Source organism: Varanus komodoensis, unplaced genomic scaffold, assembly GCF_004798865.1.
Source record: "Varanus komodoensis strain SLA01 unplaced genomic scaffold, ASM479886v1 scaffold3, whole genome shotgun sequence".
NCBI lineage: Eukaryota > Metazoa > Chordata > Lepidosauria > Squamata > Varanidae > Varanus > Varanus komodoensis.
Window position 1 is genome coordinate 10,714,590 of NW_025335761.1, and position 19,673 is coordinate 10,734,262.

Here is a 19,673-nt window from a genome sequence, read left to right on the forward strand (position 1 = left end):
TTCTTCACACTTGGCTTGGAAATTCTCTGTTGGAGAAGAGACTCCTCTGTTTAAGAACTGCCTTTACCTTCCTCAGCATAAGATGGGTTGGTTTGTGCCTTGGATTCAATACGCAGAAACAGAAGGAGCTGGCTTCTCCACAGTGGCTGCTTCACATTGTGGAAAAACTGGATCACAGAGCCAGGCATGTGAGCCCAGCTCTGCCAAAGCCTTGCTAACGTGGAGCTCCTCCTCTTTACACGTGCAGCCTGTGGGGGAAGGACAGGCACGTGGCTTGTGCTGAAAGACTGAACTGGAATTGCCCGACCCTTTTGCATAAGTTGTCACTGGGAGGACGTGGCTGCCTGCCAGCTGCTGTAACTACTATTGCTGGGCTGAGCAGGAAGCTGATTTGGCTGCTTCAGCTTTACATAAGCTGGCAGCTTGGCACTGGCTGCATCTTCTTTTAACTCTTTCCCTTCTGTTTTTGTGAGAGACAGTCCTTCTCTGTTCTGGAGGCTCTGTTTCATCATATGTGGTGTTTAAAGATCTTCTTAACTAGAGTTAAAGTCTTTAATACACAGGGTTTTCTTTAGAACAATGTCAAGAACAAAAAATAATGCAGATTGTTTGTATCTTTAAGCACAACCTTAGCTACTGTGATAGGCTCCAGGATCTAAGATTCTTTGTATGGTTTAAGAGTATGCTTTGTGTGTTGCATAATTTCCAGAAGTCTTTCTGCTTTGTTAGGCAACCTAAAGCTTCCTAATCTGCATAATACATTCTCTGGGGGCATCTAGGGGGCATCCTGAAGTTGTACTGGTGCCATGATTGCCAGTGAGAGCACAACTCATGTGGACTCCTAAACCACCTAGGAAATAATTTTAGTGACGTGATTTCCCCTAGCAAACCACATCAGCAAACATGTTTTTTCCAGCCAGTTCTGCTGCTATGGTTAAAACTTCCTGATATGAGGAACACTTCAAAGATTTACGTTCTTGGCAATAGCTGGGCCACTGGTTCAAACATGTTCTCAGTCTTTGTGAAAGCTGGATATTTTTAAATTATTAAAATTTTAAACTGAAAATCCTAGAATTCTAGTGGGAACCAAAACCATGCCACTCTTAGCAGATGGAGGATCCATGTGTAGTTCATTGCTGTTTGTCATCTTTGTTCATATTTTTTCAGTTCTGGTTTGGCACTATTATACAAGTTTTGTAAAGTGGTAGAATGTTTAACTTTACCCTGTTAGACTACAGGCAGGGAATTTCATCTTCAGTTGCATTTGGATACAATGTGAAAACTCCTTGCATGTAGAAAACTAGTGCATGGGGAGAGAAGTTTTAGCACACCTGTCAGTCCATTGCTAACATTGCATGGGCACTGCTTTTTATATGTTTGGGGGACTGTTCAAAAATAGTATTGCTGTTGTGCAGCATTGCAATTCAGAAATCTGCTACCTTAGCATAACCCTGCATTCTTCACATCTTATGGAACAGTTCAAAGAGAGAGCAGAAAGAATTAAGGAAGGGAGAACTTTAAATCCCAGATAAAAGCAAGCATGTGAAACATCTGCTCATGATTACTCTTGCTTCTGAAGGGTGATTTGTAATGCCAGAGAAGAAGGGTGTGGATGGAATCCTGGGAGGAGGTGGGGGGGGGGGGGGGAGCAGTTTCATACCTATCTTAATCCTAAATGTATATGCACTTACTAGTATGAAATGAAGTGTGAGTCTTCTTAATAAATGTTAGGCTATTGACCCTGGAATAAAGGAACAAGTTTTTTCTTTGGAGGGAAGTTTATAGGATAGGAAAACAGAGGTTCACATTGCGGATGATAGAGCTTGAATATTCTAGGAGCTGAGGAAGGAAATTAATGAGAGAATTTATTATTCATATTGTATATTTTGCATTCCCTTCTTCCCACCAAATAGCTGAAGAAGGGTTTGATCCTAAATGTACTGTTGAACAGGCTGTTTCCCCACACATCTCACAGAAATAAGGTTGTTCTTTAACTCTGTTCTGCAGGATAATTGAACTGAATGGGCACAAGCCTCCTCTCACCTACAAGCGTTTCCAGGCCATCATTAGTCGCATGGACCTACCCAAGAAGCCAGTGGCTACTGTAACAAATCAGCAAATGGAAAGATGCAAGACAGAGATACAAGACAATCATGATGAAACATATGGAGTTCCATCTTTGGAGGAGCTGGGTATGTTAGAGAACTACAGGATAACTATACTGGTTTTCTTTGGCCTTGGAACACTTCCAAAATAGGCTGTTCTACTCTTTTTCCCTGACCTGATCTCGCTGTAGCTTAGAAGCAGACTTCAGATTATCAGTGCATCTTGCTCCTAAGAATATTACCTGATTAGCTGTCTGTACTATACACTACATGAAGTCATCATAATTATTAATGGTTACAGTAACAAAGGGTTAATTACAGTAATCCTTGTAATAAGGGTAACTAATAAATTACACATTTTAAAAATTGAGTGCCTAGATTTGGTTTTATATGATTTAACGAAGTTTTTTTTATTATTTGTACTTTTTTAAACCTTGCTTTTCAAATAAATTCACTGGACAGCTTACAATAAGAGATCAAAATACAATAAAACAACAACACACCCAAATCAGCAATATATTAAAAAGCAACATTACCAGCAGAATTAAAGCCAACTAAACCAAAAATTCTGGGGAGATAAAAGGATGTTTTCCTAGTGCTAAAATGAAATCAAGTAGGTGCCTTGGGAAAGTATTCCAGAGTTGGGCCACTACCAGTGAGAAGGTTCTTTTTCTCCCATAAGCACCCACCCATACCTCGTACAGGAAACATTCCAAGAGAAGGCATGATATCATTGCAATGCTGAATTTCATTTAGTAATTTAGCAGCAGCTTCCAAGCAGTGTGTTTAATGGCTCTCTCAGCTATATTAAGAATTAGATAAATTCTTGTAATTTTAGTAATTGCTACGTTTGAATGAGAATTTTGTAATATTGCGTAGTTTTCAGGATAATACTGATGTCTAGCTTCCAGCACTTAGTTTCGGTAGTGAAATTTTATTTCCATTTCCATGAATGTTTGTTTGATATCTAGTGGATATGGATTTTACAAGAAAATTTTCTGTTTGCTCCTATTTTCTGTTTGCTATATCTCAAAAAAAGAAAAAAAATTCTAGAGCAAGAGTTAGGAACAGAAAAGGACAACCATAAAGAGTAACTCCTCTGTGAGGAAAAGTTGTGACACTTGGGCTTTTTCATTTTTTAGCTTAGCAAAATATTTTAGGAAAATGTTGAACAATGCCAGAGGTGTATAAAACAATGTAGACTATGAAGAAAATGGATAGGGAGATATTTTTTCCCTCTAAACTAGAACCTGGACTCATGGGAGATTCAGAACAGAAAGGAAGACTGCTTTATCTGGCACATAGTTAGCATATGACTTAACTTCTCCAAGGTGTAGTAATGACCACTAATTTAGCTATTAAAATGGTATTAGGTGAATTGAAAAAAGTATTTTTAATGTCTACCAGTCACAGTGACTGTATGCTGTCCACAGGATTGGGGCAAGCTTCTTCTGAATATTAGTTGCTGGGGAACAAAAGCAGACAAGCGCTGTTATCCTCCTGCTCTGTTTCTGGGCTTCACATAGGTGCTTGGTTGGCCAGTGTGGGAACTAGATAGGCTTTGCTTTGATCCAGAAGGGCTGCTCTTAGTGGCCTGTACCACTAATTTTGGAACCCTAAGCTACTACAAAACCAACCTAGGGAGTAAAGTTAGAAATGGGTGGGGTAAGGAGCCTCTTTGGCACAGTGAAAGGCAATTGCTTTAAATGTTTTTGGGTGCAATCCTACACAAGTTTAGACAGAAAAATGACTTGCAGCTCCAAGCATTCCCCAGTTAGCCTTGGTTGGGATGCTTTTTTTGTCTAAACGTGTGTAGGATGTTAGATGGTTACTGCATGTTTTCTGGCCTTGCTTTGGTTCTTGATTCTTCCCCGTTTCTCTAAAGACTCTTACTTTTGTCTTGTTGCTGACCTGTTATATCTGTCATTTCATTCCCAGTAAGCAGATAAAAGGTCAACGAATGGTTTACATGCTAGATTAGACTGAAGTCTGTCATTTAGTTAGTTGTTTCCATTTGCAAATGGGCAAATGAGAAGCATTACACAAGTTCTCTGGAAATAGACCCATAATGCTCCAAGCTGTATTGGTGCTGTCCCTTATTTTTCTCCCTCCAATTTGTAGGTTGGGCTTCAAAGCTCACAAGCTAATGATTTTGCAGAATAAGAACTGTTTCAGTTCTTTGTAGAATATACTGCAGGGGTGTGTGTCTTATGCAAGTCTTTATCCAAAGATGCCCTCTGCTGGTTACAAGTGGTCATTTCACATAGAATACTCCAGAACATGGATAGCAGACATGCAGTATAATACTCAGTTAAAGTTTCCCTAGTTAGATTTGTTGCCTGAGTTCCAGATTAATATTCCTCCCTTCCACTATTTCTCAGGCTTTGCCACCGAGGGTCTTGGCCCAGCTGTTTGGCAAGGAGGAGAAACTGAAGCCTTAACTCGCTTGGATAAGCATTTGGAAAGAAAGGTAATCCTCTATAATCCATATTGCAAAAAAACACAGTTCACAGGAAAAAAAGTGAGTCTCATAAATAGTAAAAAAAAAAAAAATCCTAGCCTGCTCTGGCTGCTAAGAGCTGTTGGAAGCCAAAATCTTTTTGTAGTTCTTTTACTCTGCTTAAACCTGCAAATCTTCTATTTCTTGTCCAGGCTGGATCTTTGTTTTAAGTAATGCTCATACCCTGTCTTTTTCCTACAGTTGTATATAGAAAAAAATAATTTGCTAGTATTGATTCTGCTGCATTATAAATGTTTGTCACCTCACAGAATTTACACTAAGTATTAATAGGATAAGAATATATATCAAATATTAATGGGTACCAAACAATAATAATGGTAAGATGAACTGTGATTAAAAAGATATATCAAAGTTATGTGGTTTGTGCTAATATTATGCTTTAGTTTCTGATAATCTGATGTATAAGGAACTAAACTTGCATTACTATTCCAGCATATCTGACCTATATCCCTTGTTTTATTTGGTAGCAGTTGATTGTGCTGGAAGAAAGCCTGTCCTAAAAGTCACTCCAACTGGTTAATTCACTGTAGTGACATAGAATATGCAGTCTAAGTTTCAAAGCTAGGAAAGCAAGAATCCAACATACAAGGCACTATCAAATTGTTGCCTATGCTTTGAGGAGCTAGGCACCTCCCTGCTACTCATATACCCTAAAGATTTTAAGATACCGCCAGTATTTCATCTTTAGTGTTTTGTGTAACACAACCTTGTTTTTCATGTCTACTTCTGTGTTTCTCTCTCTTCTCCCCAACATTCTTATCCCTTCAAGGCATGGGTTGCGAATTATGAAAGGCCAAGAATGAACGCCAATTCATTGCTGGCCAGCCCCACAGGGCTCAGCCCCTACCTTCGGTTTGGCTGCTTGTCCTGCCGCTTGTTCTATTATCAGCTTTGGGAACTATACAAAAAGGTAAGAAACCCAGAAAGAAGTGTCCGTGTTAACCAGAACATGCCAGCCAGGAATCAAGATCACTGTGGTCATCTGGTGCAGCCTTCCCCTACCTGGTACCCTGCAGATGTTCAGATTTAGACTGTAGTCGGCTTCAGCCAGCATGGATAGGAATGTTGGGAGCTGCAGTCCAAAACATTTGAAGGGTCATCAGGTTGGGGGAGGATGATTTGCTACATCATGCAGTATATATTCCTTTCAGTGTAACCATTCCTGTCTCAACCTGGGTAATGGGACTTTATAGAATGCATATTATGCCACCAGTCATATTCCCAGAGTCTTTTCCAAAGAAGTAAATAAAATGTGACTAAATTATAACAATAATAAAAAGCAAAGGCTATCATAAAACTATCTGTAGGATTAAAAATGCATGTAAAAAGCTCAGGGAAATGAAAAGGCAATTGCCTGGTGCTGACAGGACAATAAAGCAAATGCCAGGCAAGCTTCTCTGAGAAATGTGTTCCACAACTGGGGTGCCACCAGTGAAAAGGCCCTCTCTCTTGAATTGAAATGACGTGGATAAAAAAATCTTTCCCCACATGGTGGGGTCCATACAGGAGGTTGCCCACTGGAGATCTTAATGTGTGGGTAGCACACATGGTGACAGGTAGTCTTTCAAGAACTGTTCTTCTAAGCTGCAAAAGCTTTCAAGATCAAAACTAACACATTGAATTTGGCCTGGAACCAGACTGGTATCAGATGTACTTGGAATAACGCAGGTGTACAGTGATCATAGTGCCTCATCTCAGTTAATAATTTGGCAGTTGCAATCTGCATTAAATGAAGTTTCTGAATTGTCTTTAAATGCAGCCCCATTAGTAGTCTAACCAGGGGATAGCCATAATATGTATAATGAATGCCAGGCTATCCCGCACTTCCTACTGTGGCCATCATTTGATTTATGTGCGGAAAGGTTACAGAAAAGCAGCCTATTTATTAGTATCTCTGTACTGGGTTCATGAAGCTCTGTCTGCCTACTCCTTTCCAGGATATGGTCATTAAGACCATCCCTTAAAGCTCATGTTGTCTCCAGGAGAGGCATGAGGGAAATGACTCTTTGGGCCTATAATTTACAACAGTCAGCAGGATGTAACAGATAACAAACTAAGTCTTCGATTTCTGAAAAAGATATGAATGATTTGGGCTAAGATTCTTTTCTGAGGTTTTCCAAGTCATCACTTGGAAACAACTCAGATATCCTCTCCCCTCTGAAAACACATTGTTTGGTTGCTTCTGCAGTAAGACAGTGATGACAGATTTAAGCTGCTAGCACTGATTAGAGAAGCGGAGAAGAGAGCATGCACTCAATAACTGTTGTCAAATTACTTTTCTGAATTCTTCCAATTTTCTGTGTTTTAAGGAAAGTGCTGCTTTATGGTTGGGGCAGATAACAAAAGAATGAAATGCCTTTGGAGTCACAGAATGAACATCCATTATGTTCATACTAATTTTCAACACACCAGGTGTTTTAAATTACCTCATTTTGACTTTCTTGAATTGCACGGTTTCCTGTTGACTGCAAAGGTTTAAAGCAGACACCCTGACCCCAGTGTCCTGTATTTGATTGTTGCCTTGGTGCCAGAGTGGGTATTTCCTGAAGATAAGAGCAAGTTATTAACAGGTTTCTAAAGAGATGGGTTTGAATTTTCTCAGGTTCAAAGTTGAACTTAATTGGGGTGGAAAGTTCATCTGCTGTAAGTCAAAAAGACCTGATGCTATCTTCCTTGTATGCACTTTTTTCTTGTGCTCTCTAGGTGAAACGGAACAGCACTCCACCGCTTTCACTGTATGGACAGTTACTCTGGAGAGAATTCTTTTATACAGCTGCCACAAACAATCCCAAATTCGACCACATGGAAGGGAACCCAATCTGTATTCAGATTCCATGGGACAGGAATCCTGAAGCGTTGGCAAAGTGGGCAGAAGGCAAGACAGGATTCCCCTGGATTGATGCCATCATGACTCAATTGAGACAGGAGGGTTGGATACATCACTTGGCCCGGCATGCGGTAGCTTGCTTTCTTACCAGAGGTGACCTGTGGATTAGCTGGGAGTCAGGCGTGAGGGTAAGTCAGGCACCTCATCTTTAACCTCATTTTTAAGTAACTCCTTGAGCTAAGGAGTTCAAGTAGTCTCCTGTAAGAACATCCATTCTTGAGCTTTTTTGAGAGGTCACTGAAACTCCAGTGCCACATTAACCTGGCAGTGCCAGATCATCCTGTCCTGTAAATCAAAAATTCACTTTTTTTTTTGCTGTTGTCTCTTTTAGGTGTTTTATACTTTTTAATGTTTTTACTTATTATGTTTTTACTCTATTTTTAGTCTCTCTTTTTATTGACTGTTGTAAACTGCTAAGAGAGAGAGGGAGAAAGCGAGCAGGCGGGGCGGGGGGGGGAGATGACAATGATACTATGGCAGGCAAATTCCCAGAAACCAAGTTCTGTAACATCGCTTTCGTTGGATTACAGTTGCAATTTTATTTCACTTATTCAGACCATGGCAGTGGGCAACATCAGCTTGTGGGGGGAAGTACTTTTCCATTGGATCTAACATTATTTTTTAAATCTTATGTTGCCAGCTGGTTTTGCATCTTTGTATCATTTTTGCATCATTCTGTCTGGGTCACTGAATATTGTAAATTGAATAATGGGGTTGTTGGTTGTTTTAAGTATTTTTAATCAGCTTGTCATCAGAAAAGACATTTCAAGTGGCTTACATAAGAGCAATAACCAGAATGACAATTTAAAATTGTTTCCACCAAACCCATCAAAATTTGGATCAGTGCTTTAGCACTGTCTCTCACTCCTACCACTGAAGTATTCCTTGAAGTAATTTATTTCATTGTGCTCTGTTCTCTTTTCTTTGCTACAGGTATTTGATGAACTCCTCCTGGATGCAGATTTCAGTGTGAATTCAGGCAGCTGGATGTGGCTTTCATGCAGTGCTTTTTTCCAACAGTTCTTCCATTGCTATTGTCCTGTTGGCTTTGGCCGTCGTACAGATCCCAGCGGCGACTACATCAGGTGAACATATTAGCCATTTCTGTCACTGAATCATGCCAGTTCCATCAGGCTGTATCAGAGAGGGAGTGACAGAGAGAGAAAGATGGAAAGAGACCATTGTCTCTGCTGATAGACCAGCTGGTTTTGGCTCACCATCCATCCTCCTGAACAGTTTTTGGTCATTTTAAGGATTTCTGATGTAACGCTAGGAATCAGTGCCCGAGTTGGTTTTTCTTTTCCCTTTTTCTTGTGTTATATCTTTTAGATGGTAAGTCAGTGGTCAGAAGCTCTCTTGAACAAGCTTCTCTAAAAAATCTTGTTAACTGAAGGTCAGGGTAGAAATACTTCTAGTAAGAACATATGGCAACTTCTTGTATAATTGAGGCAATTCACTGTATACCTAAATTGTTTGCAATGTTAAAAAAGGGTTTCTCCCAATTTTGTTCTGTAGGCGATATCTGCCCAAATTGAAAGGCTTTCCTTCACGGTACATCTATGAGCCCTGGAATGCACCTGAGTCTGTGCAGAAAGCAGCGAAATGTGTCATCGGGATAGACTATCCCAGACCCATGGTGAACCATGCAGAGGCCAGCCGACTGAACATTGAGCGTATGAAACAGATATACCAGCAGCTCTCACGCTACAGAGGCCTTTGTGAGTATTAGCAGGTGCATCATGCATCTGAATTGTGCTGCACAAGCTAATCAATTCCAATGCTATTCCATTTTTATCAGTTAGAAATGGCTTCTATTAAGTTTAAGAGTCTGTGCTCCTACATCAAGATTAAAAGTCAACTGGGGACCAGTTATGTGTAACACGCACTGGCATGGAGAGGTAGCACTTTTATTGTTTATAACCATCACAATATAGTTTTCACAGGAAATAAAATATACAGAGGGCATACCATTGTGGTGACAGAATACAGATTTTTGCATAATCAGTCCCTGTAGAAGGGAAATAATTGCTCAGGGGCTATTCTGAACTGAGAGCATGGCCATGCTGAGTGAGGATGAGGAGTTGTAGTCCAGTACATCTGAAAGGTGCCAGGTTTGGAAAAACTAGTCTAAAACATAATCATCAATATATGGTCAAAAATGTCAGCAAAAAATTCTAGAGTTTTCATTAGATCAGTGCTCCTCTACTTTGTTCTCTTATTACTACCAATTTTGAAATAAAACTGCCCTCTAGCTGTATCCACATGTTCTTGCAGCTGTACCTTATTGGAGAATTAGACTGGAATTATGGTTTGGATGCCTTGGATAATAACATATTATCTGACCACTATTTCTTCCTGCTTAAAACATGATTTCTCAAATATAAAATCTTCACCATGCATAATTTGATTAACATCTTTGTTTGACTTCAGACTAGTCAAGTATGTTCAGCAGGTTTGTTTCATTGGTTAAACATGAACATGTAGTTTCAGCCCACAACTTGTAAGATCTAATATGACTTTTTGGAGAGCTAATCAGTCCGTTTAATAAAGGGAGTTTATTATTGTGCCAAGCAATCCTAATCTCTGAGACAATTGTCCAAGGAAGGTCAGGATGTGACAGAAGTGGCCTTCTAGGATGTGAACAAGTGGGCTTGTGGGCATATCTGCTGCAGAGGCCTCTTTATATCTGTGGAAAGCGCCATGAGTCTAAATTAGTCATTGGCAGTAGGCCTGAAACGGTTTCCGAGGCCTTGGTCAGGTTCCTCAGCTAAACCTGCAGTCGCTTTTCCTCCCCAAGCCCTAGTCCTAAGTTCTGAGGCAAGCTAATACCAAGTTTTGACCCAAGTAAACATATGTATCTGTTTCTAATGCAAAAACTTCTACATGCATATTTTAGGATGAAATTAAAAGATATGCGTGTTCTTTAACAGAGACATTATTGTGTCTTTTCCAGGTTTGTTGGCCTCTGTTCCTTCCTGCATGGAGGACCTCAGCAACCCAGTCACAGACCCTTCTGCAAACCAGGGAAGTTGCCCCAGTACAAGTGAGTAGGTATTGATTATGTAAGCCATTTAACAGGCTCTTAAAGGCCGCAGCAGACGAGGGTTAGCGCCACAAGAGATGGAGATACTAAATTTGCTTGCGGTGCAGTCATGTGGCCTCTGAACATTGTATGGGGGACCATAAGGTTATTTGGAGTCCCTTCCCTGCCCTTTTTGCAGCCAGCATGGAAAGAACTTCGCCACTGCCTCTCCAAAGTTGGAAATTAGCCTTGGAGAGGCGGGAAAGGGGCATGTTAAGAGAATGGGAGAAGGCTAAGGACAATGGCTTGTGCTATAGCCAAACAGCATCCCAGCTTCCTTCCATCTCTCTCCACAGTGCTTCATCTGATGGGTGAATACAGGTGTCTTGAAGACAGGCAGAGTTCAAGCTGCCGCAGCGGTGAAGATCATTGCCTCTGCATCTTTTGTCAGACACTTGTATTGGGGAAAGGGATGTGTGTTGGGTTGCACCTTAAGTGAGTCAGAGAATATAATGCCCACCCAAACATGAGGTAACTGGAGAGGATATTTAAAGAAGGAGGGTAGCATTAACTGTCAGAAGTCTTGCAATACTTGCTCAGGACTGAGCAGAAAAGATCTTTATGGCCCTCAGTGCTGAAATATGAAATTAAATTGTAAGAGGAGCCATTGTTCCTTGTTTACAAGGCAATTTTCCTCTCAACTAGTGGTGTGCCTTCTACCCAGTGTTGCAAGTACTTGCATATGTACATGTCAATATTTGTAGCTTTAGAGCCAGAGGAATGTTTTAGTGATTCTTCTGTACCTTTTTGTAGTGCTAAGACAGATCCAGTGTGGCCAGACTTCTCCAAAACGGAAGCATGATGTGGTAGAGGAACACAATGAAGAGATGTACAAACGGGCAAAGGTGATGGCTCTGCAGCTTCCAAACACCTCACAACAAGAATTTGTGCATGTGAGTAGCTAGCCTATACCTGGGACTAGAGCTCATGTGATCACTCAGTCAAGTATCTTAAGTTTCTTTTCCCTGACTCCTATCAGGCATCACTAAACCTGTAGAATAAGGGCCATTAGCAACATCTGGTATCCTCAAGCAGCTGCCAAGATCCCAGCAGAGCTCAGTACTAATGCCCGAGTTTCCCTTTACTTTTTTCCCCTGACTTGCACTCCCTGCCCATGCTCAAGGGAGGTGTAAACAGGAAGTGGTTGTGCAGTGCTGAGGACTCATACAGGCACACACAACCTGGGTAGGAGGACCTGAGAAGAAGTGATGTGAAAAGGCCCCAGCTGAATCTAAACTCTACAATAATTTTCCACAATGCTTTGATTTAGCATTCCTCTGGAGCATTATGGAAAATTAAAATGAATTCCTGCTTGGAATTCTGCTGATGCTTCTGCCTTCATGCTGGGAAGCTGATCACTAGGGGCAATTTTCCCAGTATCCTATCAAACCTAAAGCTGGCCCAGGATAAGTATTAAATATGTTTCATAGAAACAGCTAAATTCCAAGCAGAAGGGTATTCTTGTTTGTCACTGGAAAGTACCCCTTGCCCCAAGGATAAACTAGAATCTTTGGATCCTTTCCTGAGTGTCTTACTTGTGCAATCGGTGGCTGTGTTAAGACATCACAGCACCCAAAACTCAATCATCCCTACTTGGCTTTTCCTGGCAGTGGGAATGGCTTTACAAGCCAGGTTATTTCTGCCCCTGGCTTGATTAGTATTATGCTGAATTGAAAACTCTGGCTTGCTCTAACTCTAAATCAGTGTCTGTTGTTGGTGAGAACAAACCCTTTCAAGCTTAATTCTGCAGGTGCTCCTAGATTGTTGAAAGATGGTTCAGGGAAATAGGGAGTCACCCTGTGCTGGATGTGGTTATACCCTCCTGAGCTCTCAAGCCTGCCATCTGAGCATTGTTCTGGGCTTGGCCTTGAACCTAAGCATGCAGATCTCATTGGTGGCCAAGAGTGTGCTTGCACAGCTGAAGTTAGTGCATCTGGCTTACCTGTTCTTTGAGATGTTTGATCTGGCCATGATTACACATGCTGTGCTTACAACCCATTTGGGCTTCTGTGAAGCTGTCCCATGTCGAGCACCTTTAAAACTGTTCAACAACTTAAGTTGGTCCAGAATGCTGCAACCAGACTGTTAATCAGGGCTGGTTATAGAGGGGAGCATGACACCCTTGCTACAAGAGCTTCAATGGCTACCTATCAATCTCAGGACACAATTCAAACTGCTGCTTGTGATTTTTCCCTATATACATGGTTAGAGGCCAGGCTACCCGAAAGACACCTCCTTCCATATGGGTCTGTCTGGGTTATAGCATGTTTGGGCTAGGCCTTCTTTCAGCACTGCTGCTTTCAGAGGCACATTTGGTGACAGTGTAAGAGAGGAGCTTCTTCATGGTTGCTCTCAGGCTGTGGAACTCCCTGCAAGGGAAGCTACACTGGTTCTTTCTCCATAGTCCCCCTGCTACCAGCCAAACTTGGTTATGTTTGAACAGGCCTTTCAGGTTGTAAAATGGCCTATTAGTTTAGATGCTGTTTTATACAGTAATTTTTGTTGTGTTGTATGTGTTTTAAATTACTTTTGTCATTGTTTTTAACTATGTTTAAAAGTAATGATCTAGGGATATTTTTTTGGTGGGGAATAAATTACACTGAAAGTTGGAGAGCATGCTGTTAAAAATGTCATGGAAATGCCTCCATTAGCATTGTAAATGTTTTTGATGTATAGGATATTAAATTGCTAATACCCTCCAAAACAAGAAGCATCGCTGTGTGTTAGCTGGTTTGGCTAGTCTGAGTTAAAAATGGGTGAAGGAAGGGGCTTGCTTGCTCTCTAAGACCTGAGATATTTTAGCAGTCTCATTTTGAATTAGATAGGTTGCCAGCACTGAATGAACCTTATGGTAGTAATCCCAAAGTGTATGAATTTATGCTGTATTTTTAATTAATCACGCTTAAAAAGTGGATTATATATTATAACATATACCCGAATAAGCAAGAACCCCGTACAACCATTTGTGAACCTGGCTTATCCGCTCAATTAGAAATGTTTGCATAGATCTTGTCAAGCTAGAAATTGACTATCTTGTCAGCAGAGGGCAGCACAATATTCCAACTTTGGTTCTTTGAACTTCAAGAGTTAATGGGTATTTGAAGTCCTCCATTATCCAAGAAAAACCCATTACCTTGTTTTTACTTTTCATCACACTTTGAAACCAATGATCCTTCTCCTCTCTGTTACATTCTTTTGTTTTTAAAGGCTGAATTCTTTTTGGGGCACATTTAACCTTCTGGATATTTGTTTTTCTTCATATAATATAATAACTGTTCCCCCCATTCAATTGGAGTTCCTTAGTGATTTGTCTTTGGTTGGTGGTCTTTCTTTTTCTTGGTGACAGCACCTGGAAAGCCACTGGTACTACAGGTTTCCTCCTCTGCAGTCAGAAAAGGTCACAGAGAGGACAGAATGTGGAACTGATCCACAGGCTTCTCCTGGTCCAAGAAGATAAGCAAGCTAAATAGACTCAGAAGTCCCTTGAGCTGAAAATGCTGAAATGGAGGAATGGGTGACAGAATGCTTTCCTTATTCCTACCTGACACTTGCTAGCAGAACTTTGCATAGATGGAAGGCTCTGAGATTGGAATCCTTATATCTATTGACCAAGTAATCATTAGAATGTGGTCTTAGTCATAACATTACTTCTCTTAACATTTGTGTACCTCTTCTCTAAATAACTCCACACTCTGGTTTATCTGAAATGGTTACAGCAGGTGTTTCCAAAAAAAGTGTTTTTATCTCCATGTATCACAAAAATATGTTTTATTCCTCAGCTTTACTCTTAACTGTTCTCACTTACCTCTTTCTCACTTTACCTTCTCCTTTTTGGATTTTCTAAACTATGCTGCTCATTTGGCCCTTCATGGGTCTTGTTGTGCCCACATGTAGGGGAAAAGAAATTTACAAAAACAAATTTGGTTGGCTCCCTGAAAGCCTACCCTATCACATCATCCTTTTTTCTACTTTAACATAGATTGTTTGATTTTTAAGAGGAGCATTACTAAATAAGAGATGGACTTGCCCAGTATGTACATCACAGTGGCAGTTTTGGAGTTGTTTTACCCAGGAATTGTTGAGAAGAGGGGAACTCATTTTCAGTTGTTTCAAGACCTGTGCATCCAGAAATGCTGAGGTGTTGTTGGTTTAATAACTCTGAGTGAACCCAGCAACAAACTATGGGCAATTGTTTGGTTAACTTTGAGTTGTTTAATTCACAAACAACCCAGAATTCTGGATTTGCAGGTTGTTAATTGAAAGTGGAAATGATGAGTGTGTCCTGCTCATCTACACAATTCCTGGAATAAACTAATTAACACTTGCTATCAGGGTATACTGCCAGGTAAATATGATCGACTATTGCATACTGAGGTTAAATGTGGATCTTAGAACTGACAAGATTAAATATGAGTGGAGTAGAAGAATCCTAACTAGGAAGTGCTGTTCCACTGATAATACACAGCTTGTGTTTCTTGAGCAAACTACCCACTTTCTAGGGGATAAACTAATTGTTGGCTCTTTCATTTCTTTACAGCCAGAAATGGGTAATTGACAAGACAAAAATCATATAGTGGAATGGCCGCTGCAGTTACAAAGAAGAAATTCACAAGAACATTGACCAACAACTTTACCTGTTGAATGTGTAACAACAGAGAAGCTGCCACACAAGGATTCCTGTGCAGGATGCAGTGAGAAAGTTTTCTCAATAAACAGAAGCCTTAGAGAACAAGTCTCTAGCTCTTCTGAAAGACATTTGAAATTGGCTAAGAAAAGACTTGGGATACGACTTCTCATTCCTAAATTTATTCCAGGTACCTTCACCAAGGTACACTTGTTGCTCCATTTAGAGCATCTCTTAATTTCTCAACTTTGTTGGGTATCAGATCCTGAGAGATGAACCTTGCAAGACCATGATGCCCACCATAGTTCTGGGGATGCACCTATTAAACACTCCAAACAGTCTTTTGACATTCAAACAGAAGTAACATAATGCACCAGATGAGTCCACAAGTAACAGCAATGACAAATTTGCCCTGGGGGCTGTAACAAAAATATTTGGATGGTGAGAATGGCAGCAATGTTTCTGTAAACCTGAAAGTCCATTATGGCTCTTCCACCCTATCATATTCTTGTTCCATTCTGAAAAGAAGTATTCTAAATGCATGATTTTCCTGTGGGAAAGGCCATGTGTTGTGATTCTGAAGGAGCATAGGCTCTAGTACTGGCCAGAGAAATAAGCTTCCATAAAAAACCTCAGCTTTCATTTTTCTCCCTACATTTGCAAAGATGGGCTTGAAAGCAAAGCCAGATTCATTCCTCAGTAACATTTCTTGTGGGTAGAAGGCATCACTTTAATGTACTAAATAGTTTTTTGCCTCGCCCTATCACTTGCACAGGTGGAATAAATTAAGCAAGAGTTTGCCTATGTGCTTCATATGCATCGTTTACAGTTCACGAAACTGCTTTTCATGCAAAATTTGGGTTTCTTTAGCATTTTTTTCAATGCACAGAATTGCAGGTTTGTGAACATCTTTTTTGTAAATGGGTTTCTCAGAAGTGATGCTTAGTTTAGGAAGAGTTTTCCAACCTTATAACAGCCTGGATTTTCCTTCTTTACTGTAAGAAGTTTGTGGCATAAATTTGAACAATGTCCATTGTGGTGCTTTTGTGAAGTCAGCACCAAAGTTAAGCGAGACTGAAAGACCTTTGCTGTATGCATTTTTCCCACAATCCTCTTCTGAAGTGGTTAATCCTTCCCAGTTGTAGGTTGTGGTGCATTTAGACCTTCTTTTAGAAATATCCCCCGAATCCTGTACCCTGCATGTATTGCCTTCAATTTACTGAACTCTTGGAATTCTAGCTGGACGACATCACTCCTTCAGATTATTGATCGTGTTCCTTTGTTTTCAGCATAGCCTTGGCAGGGTTGTGGGTCCCCTCAAAGCAGTGGGAAATACCATGTTTGTGACCTTGAGAAGAGGTTGTTTCATGTAGCTGGTACCATGCAGTGGAGTAAGCTGTCTTGTATAGAGCACTTCCACACTTCGTTAGATACCAAGAAGATCATAACAGATAATATTACTTAACTTCATGAAGCTGTAAAATGCCCTGATCTGTTTCCTTATGGGATCGAGTTTGTAAAAATTGAGGACTTGTGTCACTGGACCACTGAAGACTGGAAATATGACTGGAGAAAAGAGTTGGTAAAACCTGAAGTGTGGAAGATTTGGGAAAGTTCTATCTTTCTAAGAGTCTCTTTCTCTGACCCTCCCTAAGATGCACATTCAGGGAAATCTTTGGGCGCATTTCTAAGGCAGATAAGCTTTTCAGGCCTCATATTGGTGTCCTTATTTCATAAGCCATCAAGTTCCTCCTCAGAGAAAAGTTGAGCATAATCCATATTATTTGGTATTCAGTTTCTTTCTGAATATTTAACAGCAGGAGGTAGCCCTGTTCCCTACCACAGAGTAGGAAAGAAATGCACTTTTTACACTTCAAATTCAAACTGTGACTTCTCTACCTTGAAATGTTTTCCTACTTTTACAGGTGTTGTGTTGTAACTATTAACTTGTTTTATTAAGTTGTTTTATAAATGTCTTTACCCCTCTATTTGTTGTCTTAGTTACTTTTAGGTAGTAATGGATCCAGCAAGTCCAGGAATTTTGCTTTGTTAACAAACTGTGTGTAAGAACATTTCTAAGTCTGAGATTAGAATACACAGTTCTGAAATAATGTACAATTCTGCTTCATATTTATTTTAATTCTAGGTTTTTTTTAAAAAAAAGTACAAAAACAAAGGGGCAGATACATTGTATCCAAAATTGTATGCTCTGCTTTTGCATAATCCACAACAAACTAAGTGCATGCAACAGAATAATTATGGTTTACTTGATGACATTAAAAAGATTTAAAAATTTTCAGCAATGGGGAAAAAACATACTAGATATATTAATTGTGGTGGCATCCATATCTGTCTACTGTCCATATACATTTTGTTTTTACAGGGTGTCAGAGGACATACCTGTCCTAAAGAGTTTGCATTCTAAATTTGACACTAGAAACAAAGGAGGTAGAGGCAGGGTAAATGGAAATTATCTGTCCATTTAATACATCCTTAGGGTTGATTATACCGCTGGTTGTATGTCCATATGCCCATTTGCTCTGTTCATTTACAAAAATCCTTTTGCAAGAGGGAGTTTGAAAACAAGCAAATTACTCTGTTTCAGCCTAAGCCCCATAATTTCTGCTTCTTTGCCAGTTTCACTATCCAGTATTTCCATTCTTTGCAGCAGTACATTTTATAAGAAGACAAAATTGTGAAAATTAAGTCTGAAAAGCCATTTCTTCTGTGCTTCCCCCTGCACCATCTATATCTTTGTTGCATATTTACTTTTTCTCTAAGATTTTCTCTTCGATCTATGCTGTAGGGACATTTTTTCCCAATTACTAAGTCCTGTGCCCTTAACCCCTGCAAATATGGAAGGTCATGGGTCAACTAAGCAGATATGGGGGTCCTGCTGTAGAGCAATGTCTTCTATTTTTATGGGATGGAGCCCAAATAGGTTTATGGGTTCCCCAAATTACAAATAAACAGGGATGGACCTACATGATTAACAGCTCTTCTAGCTTGTTCTTAAATAATGAGCTAGATTGTTTGGTTTCCAGCATGTCTAGATTACTGTAGATTATTGATTGGTTTCCAGCATGGAACTGCTGTGGCTGAGATACCTTGACATGGTTATTAAGGATTTGAATGATTTTCCAAACTTTTCTTTTGCTGTTCCAAGACATCTAAGAAATATAAGATTACTTGTGTAACTTAAACAGAGCATTCAAAATTAAAACTGCATGCTGCAGTATGGGGACAAAAACTAGTTAAAAGGCAAAGTGTTTATTAAATATTTGTGGCATGCCCAAAACTAGAGAAGTGCCTAAAGAAGAGTCTGGGCTTTCTTCCTCTTCCTCTTTTGCCCAAGCTTAATCTAAAACAGAGACTGTAGAACTAAGATCTAAAGAGCAACCCATTGTATCTTAGGTAGTGTTTTGGGGCCCACAAGAAACTTCGGATTCTTAGCTCCAAGGTCCGAAATGGAGCTCCAACTATCAAGCTGGGAATTTGTGCTCAGCCCCCTTAGAGAAAGGGGAAAGAACCATGTCAACTGTGTCTCTGAGCATGAAGGGGGTAAAGGAAGAAGGAAGAAGATCATGGAGGCCAAGCTATGATGCACTCTGTGTCCTCTGCAGCAGCTTCCCACCATCCCCAGCTGGATGATCAAAACCAGCTGTCTAGATTACTGTAGAGCAGGAAGATAGAGATTGCGCCTACCACTTCTCCAGCTCTGCATAGGATGCTCAAGCCTCCAGGTTTGGAGGCCCACAAACAATGAAAGTACAACCCTTATCTTAGGCAGTTGGATATTTAAACCTATATGCAGGGGAGGGTTAGGAGAAACTTTGGTTAATCATTAGAAAAACCTTTATGAATATGACCAGCTGGGTAGGAAGACTTGACCTCCTCCTGAAAAAGTGTACAAAATCATTTGTCAGTTGTCATTGTTCTGGATCCTATTGTTGCTTTACAACCCTGGAGTTCCTTCCTGAACTAGCCACACTGGGGCCAGCTGCCCCAGAAGTGTTTCAATATGTAGAGCACTGGTTTCTTGTTCCAGTGTGCAGCCACTTTTCAGTTCCCTGTGGCTTTTTTATGCTTTAATCTTTGTAAATTTTTTAGAGCAGGATGTCTGGCTTGATAGCCAGCTGCCCTGCTCCCTGTTTGGGCATCTACCAGCTCCCAAGTGCCTCAGCAGCACCTCAGAGAGCCTGCCAGGACTGCTGACTACTGTAAAAAAATCATTTGCCCAGAAATCTGTGCACAAGCATTACTTTAACTCCCATTAGCACAAACATGCTCCACTTGCAGGAGTGCTAATGAGAGTGTTTTGGGGGTGTTATTGGGTCCCTGCCTAGTGCTGAACAGAGACTTGAAAACCTTCCCTCACTCCAGGATTTTTTTTTTTTTTTTTGATAAGTCAGAGGAGCAGACTGATAAAGAGAAACCGAGGCCATGTTTTCAGC

The 19,673-nt window shown here is 40.3% G+C and overlaps 1 protein-coding gene across 1 annotated transcript in view; it reads left to right on the plus strand.

Annotated features, from left to right (window-relative positions):
• The window catches only part of CRY2 (cryptochrome circadian regulator 2), a 32,865-nt gene extending 15,658 nt beyond the window's left edge, over positions 1-17,207 (plus strand). The window contains exons 4-12 of the mRNA XM_044436112.1: positions 2,008-2,192; positions 4,487-4,575; positions 5,396-5,536; positions 7,330-7,641; positions 8,447-8,598; positions 9,029-9,231; positions 10,467-10,556; positions 11,349-11,488; positions 15,133-17,207. Of these exons, the coding sequence (XP_044292047.1) occupies positions 2,008-2,192; positions 4,487-4,575; positions 5,396-5,536; positions 7,330-7,641; positions 8,447-8,598; positions 9,029-9,231; positions 10,467-10,556; positions 11,349-11,488; positions 15,133-15,150 (1,330 nt within the window). The 3' untranslated portion in view covers positions 15,151-17,207. The remainder of the gene's footprint in view (positions 1-2,007; positions 2,193-4,486; positions 4,576-5,395; positions 5,537-7,329; positions 7,642-8,446; positions 8,599-9,028; positions 9,232-10,466; positions 10,557-11,348; positions 11,489-15,132) is intronic.
• Positions 17,208-19,673: the final 2,466 nt, after the last annotated feature.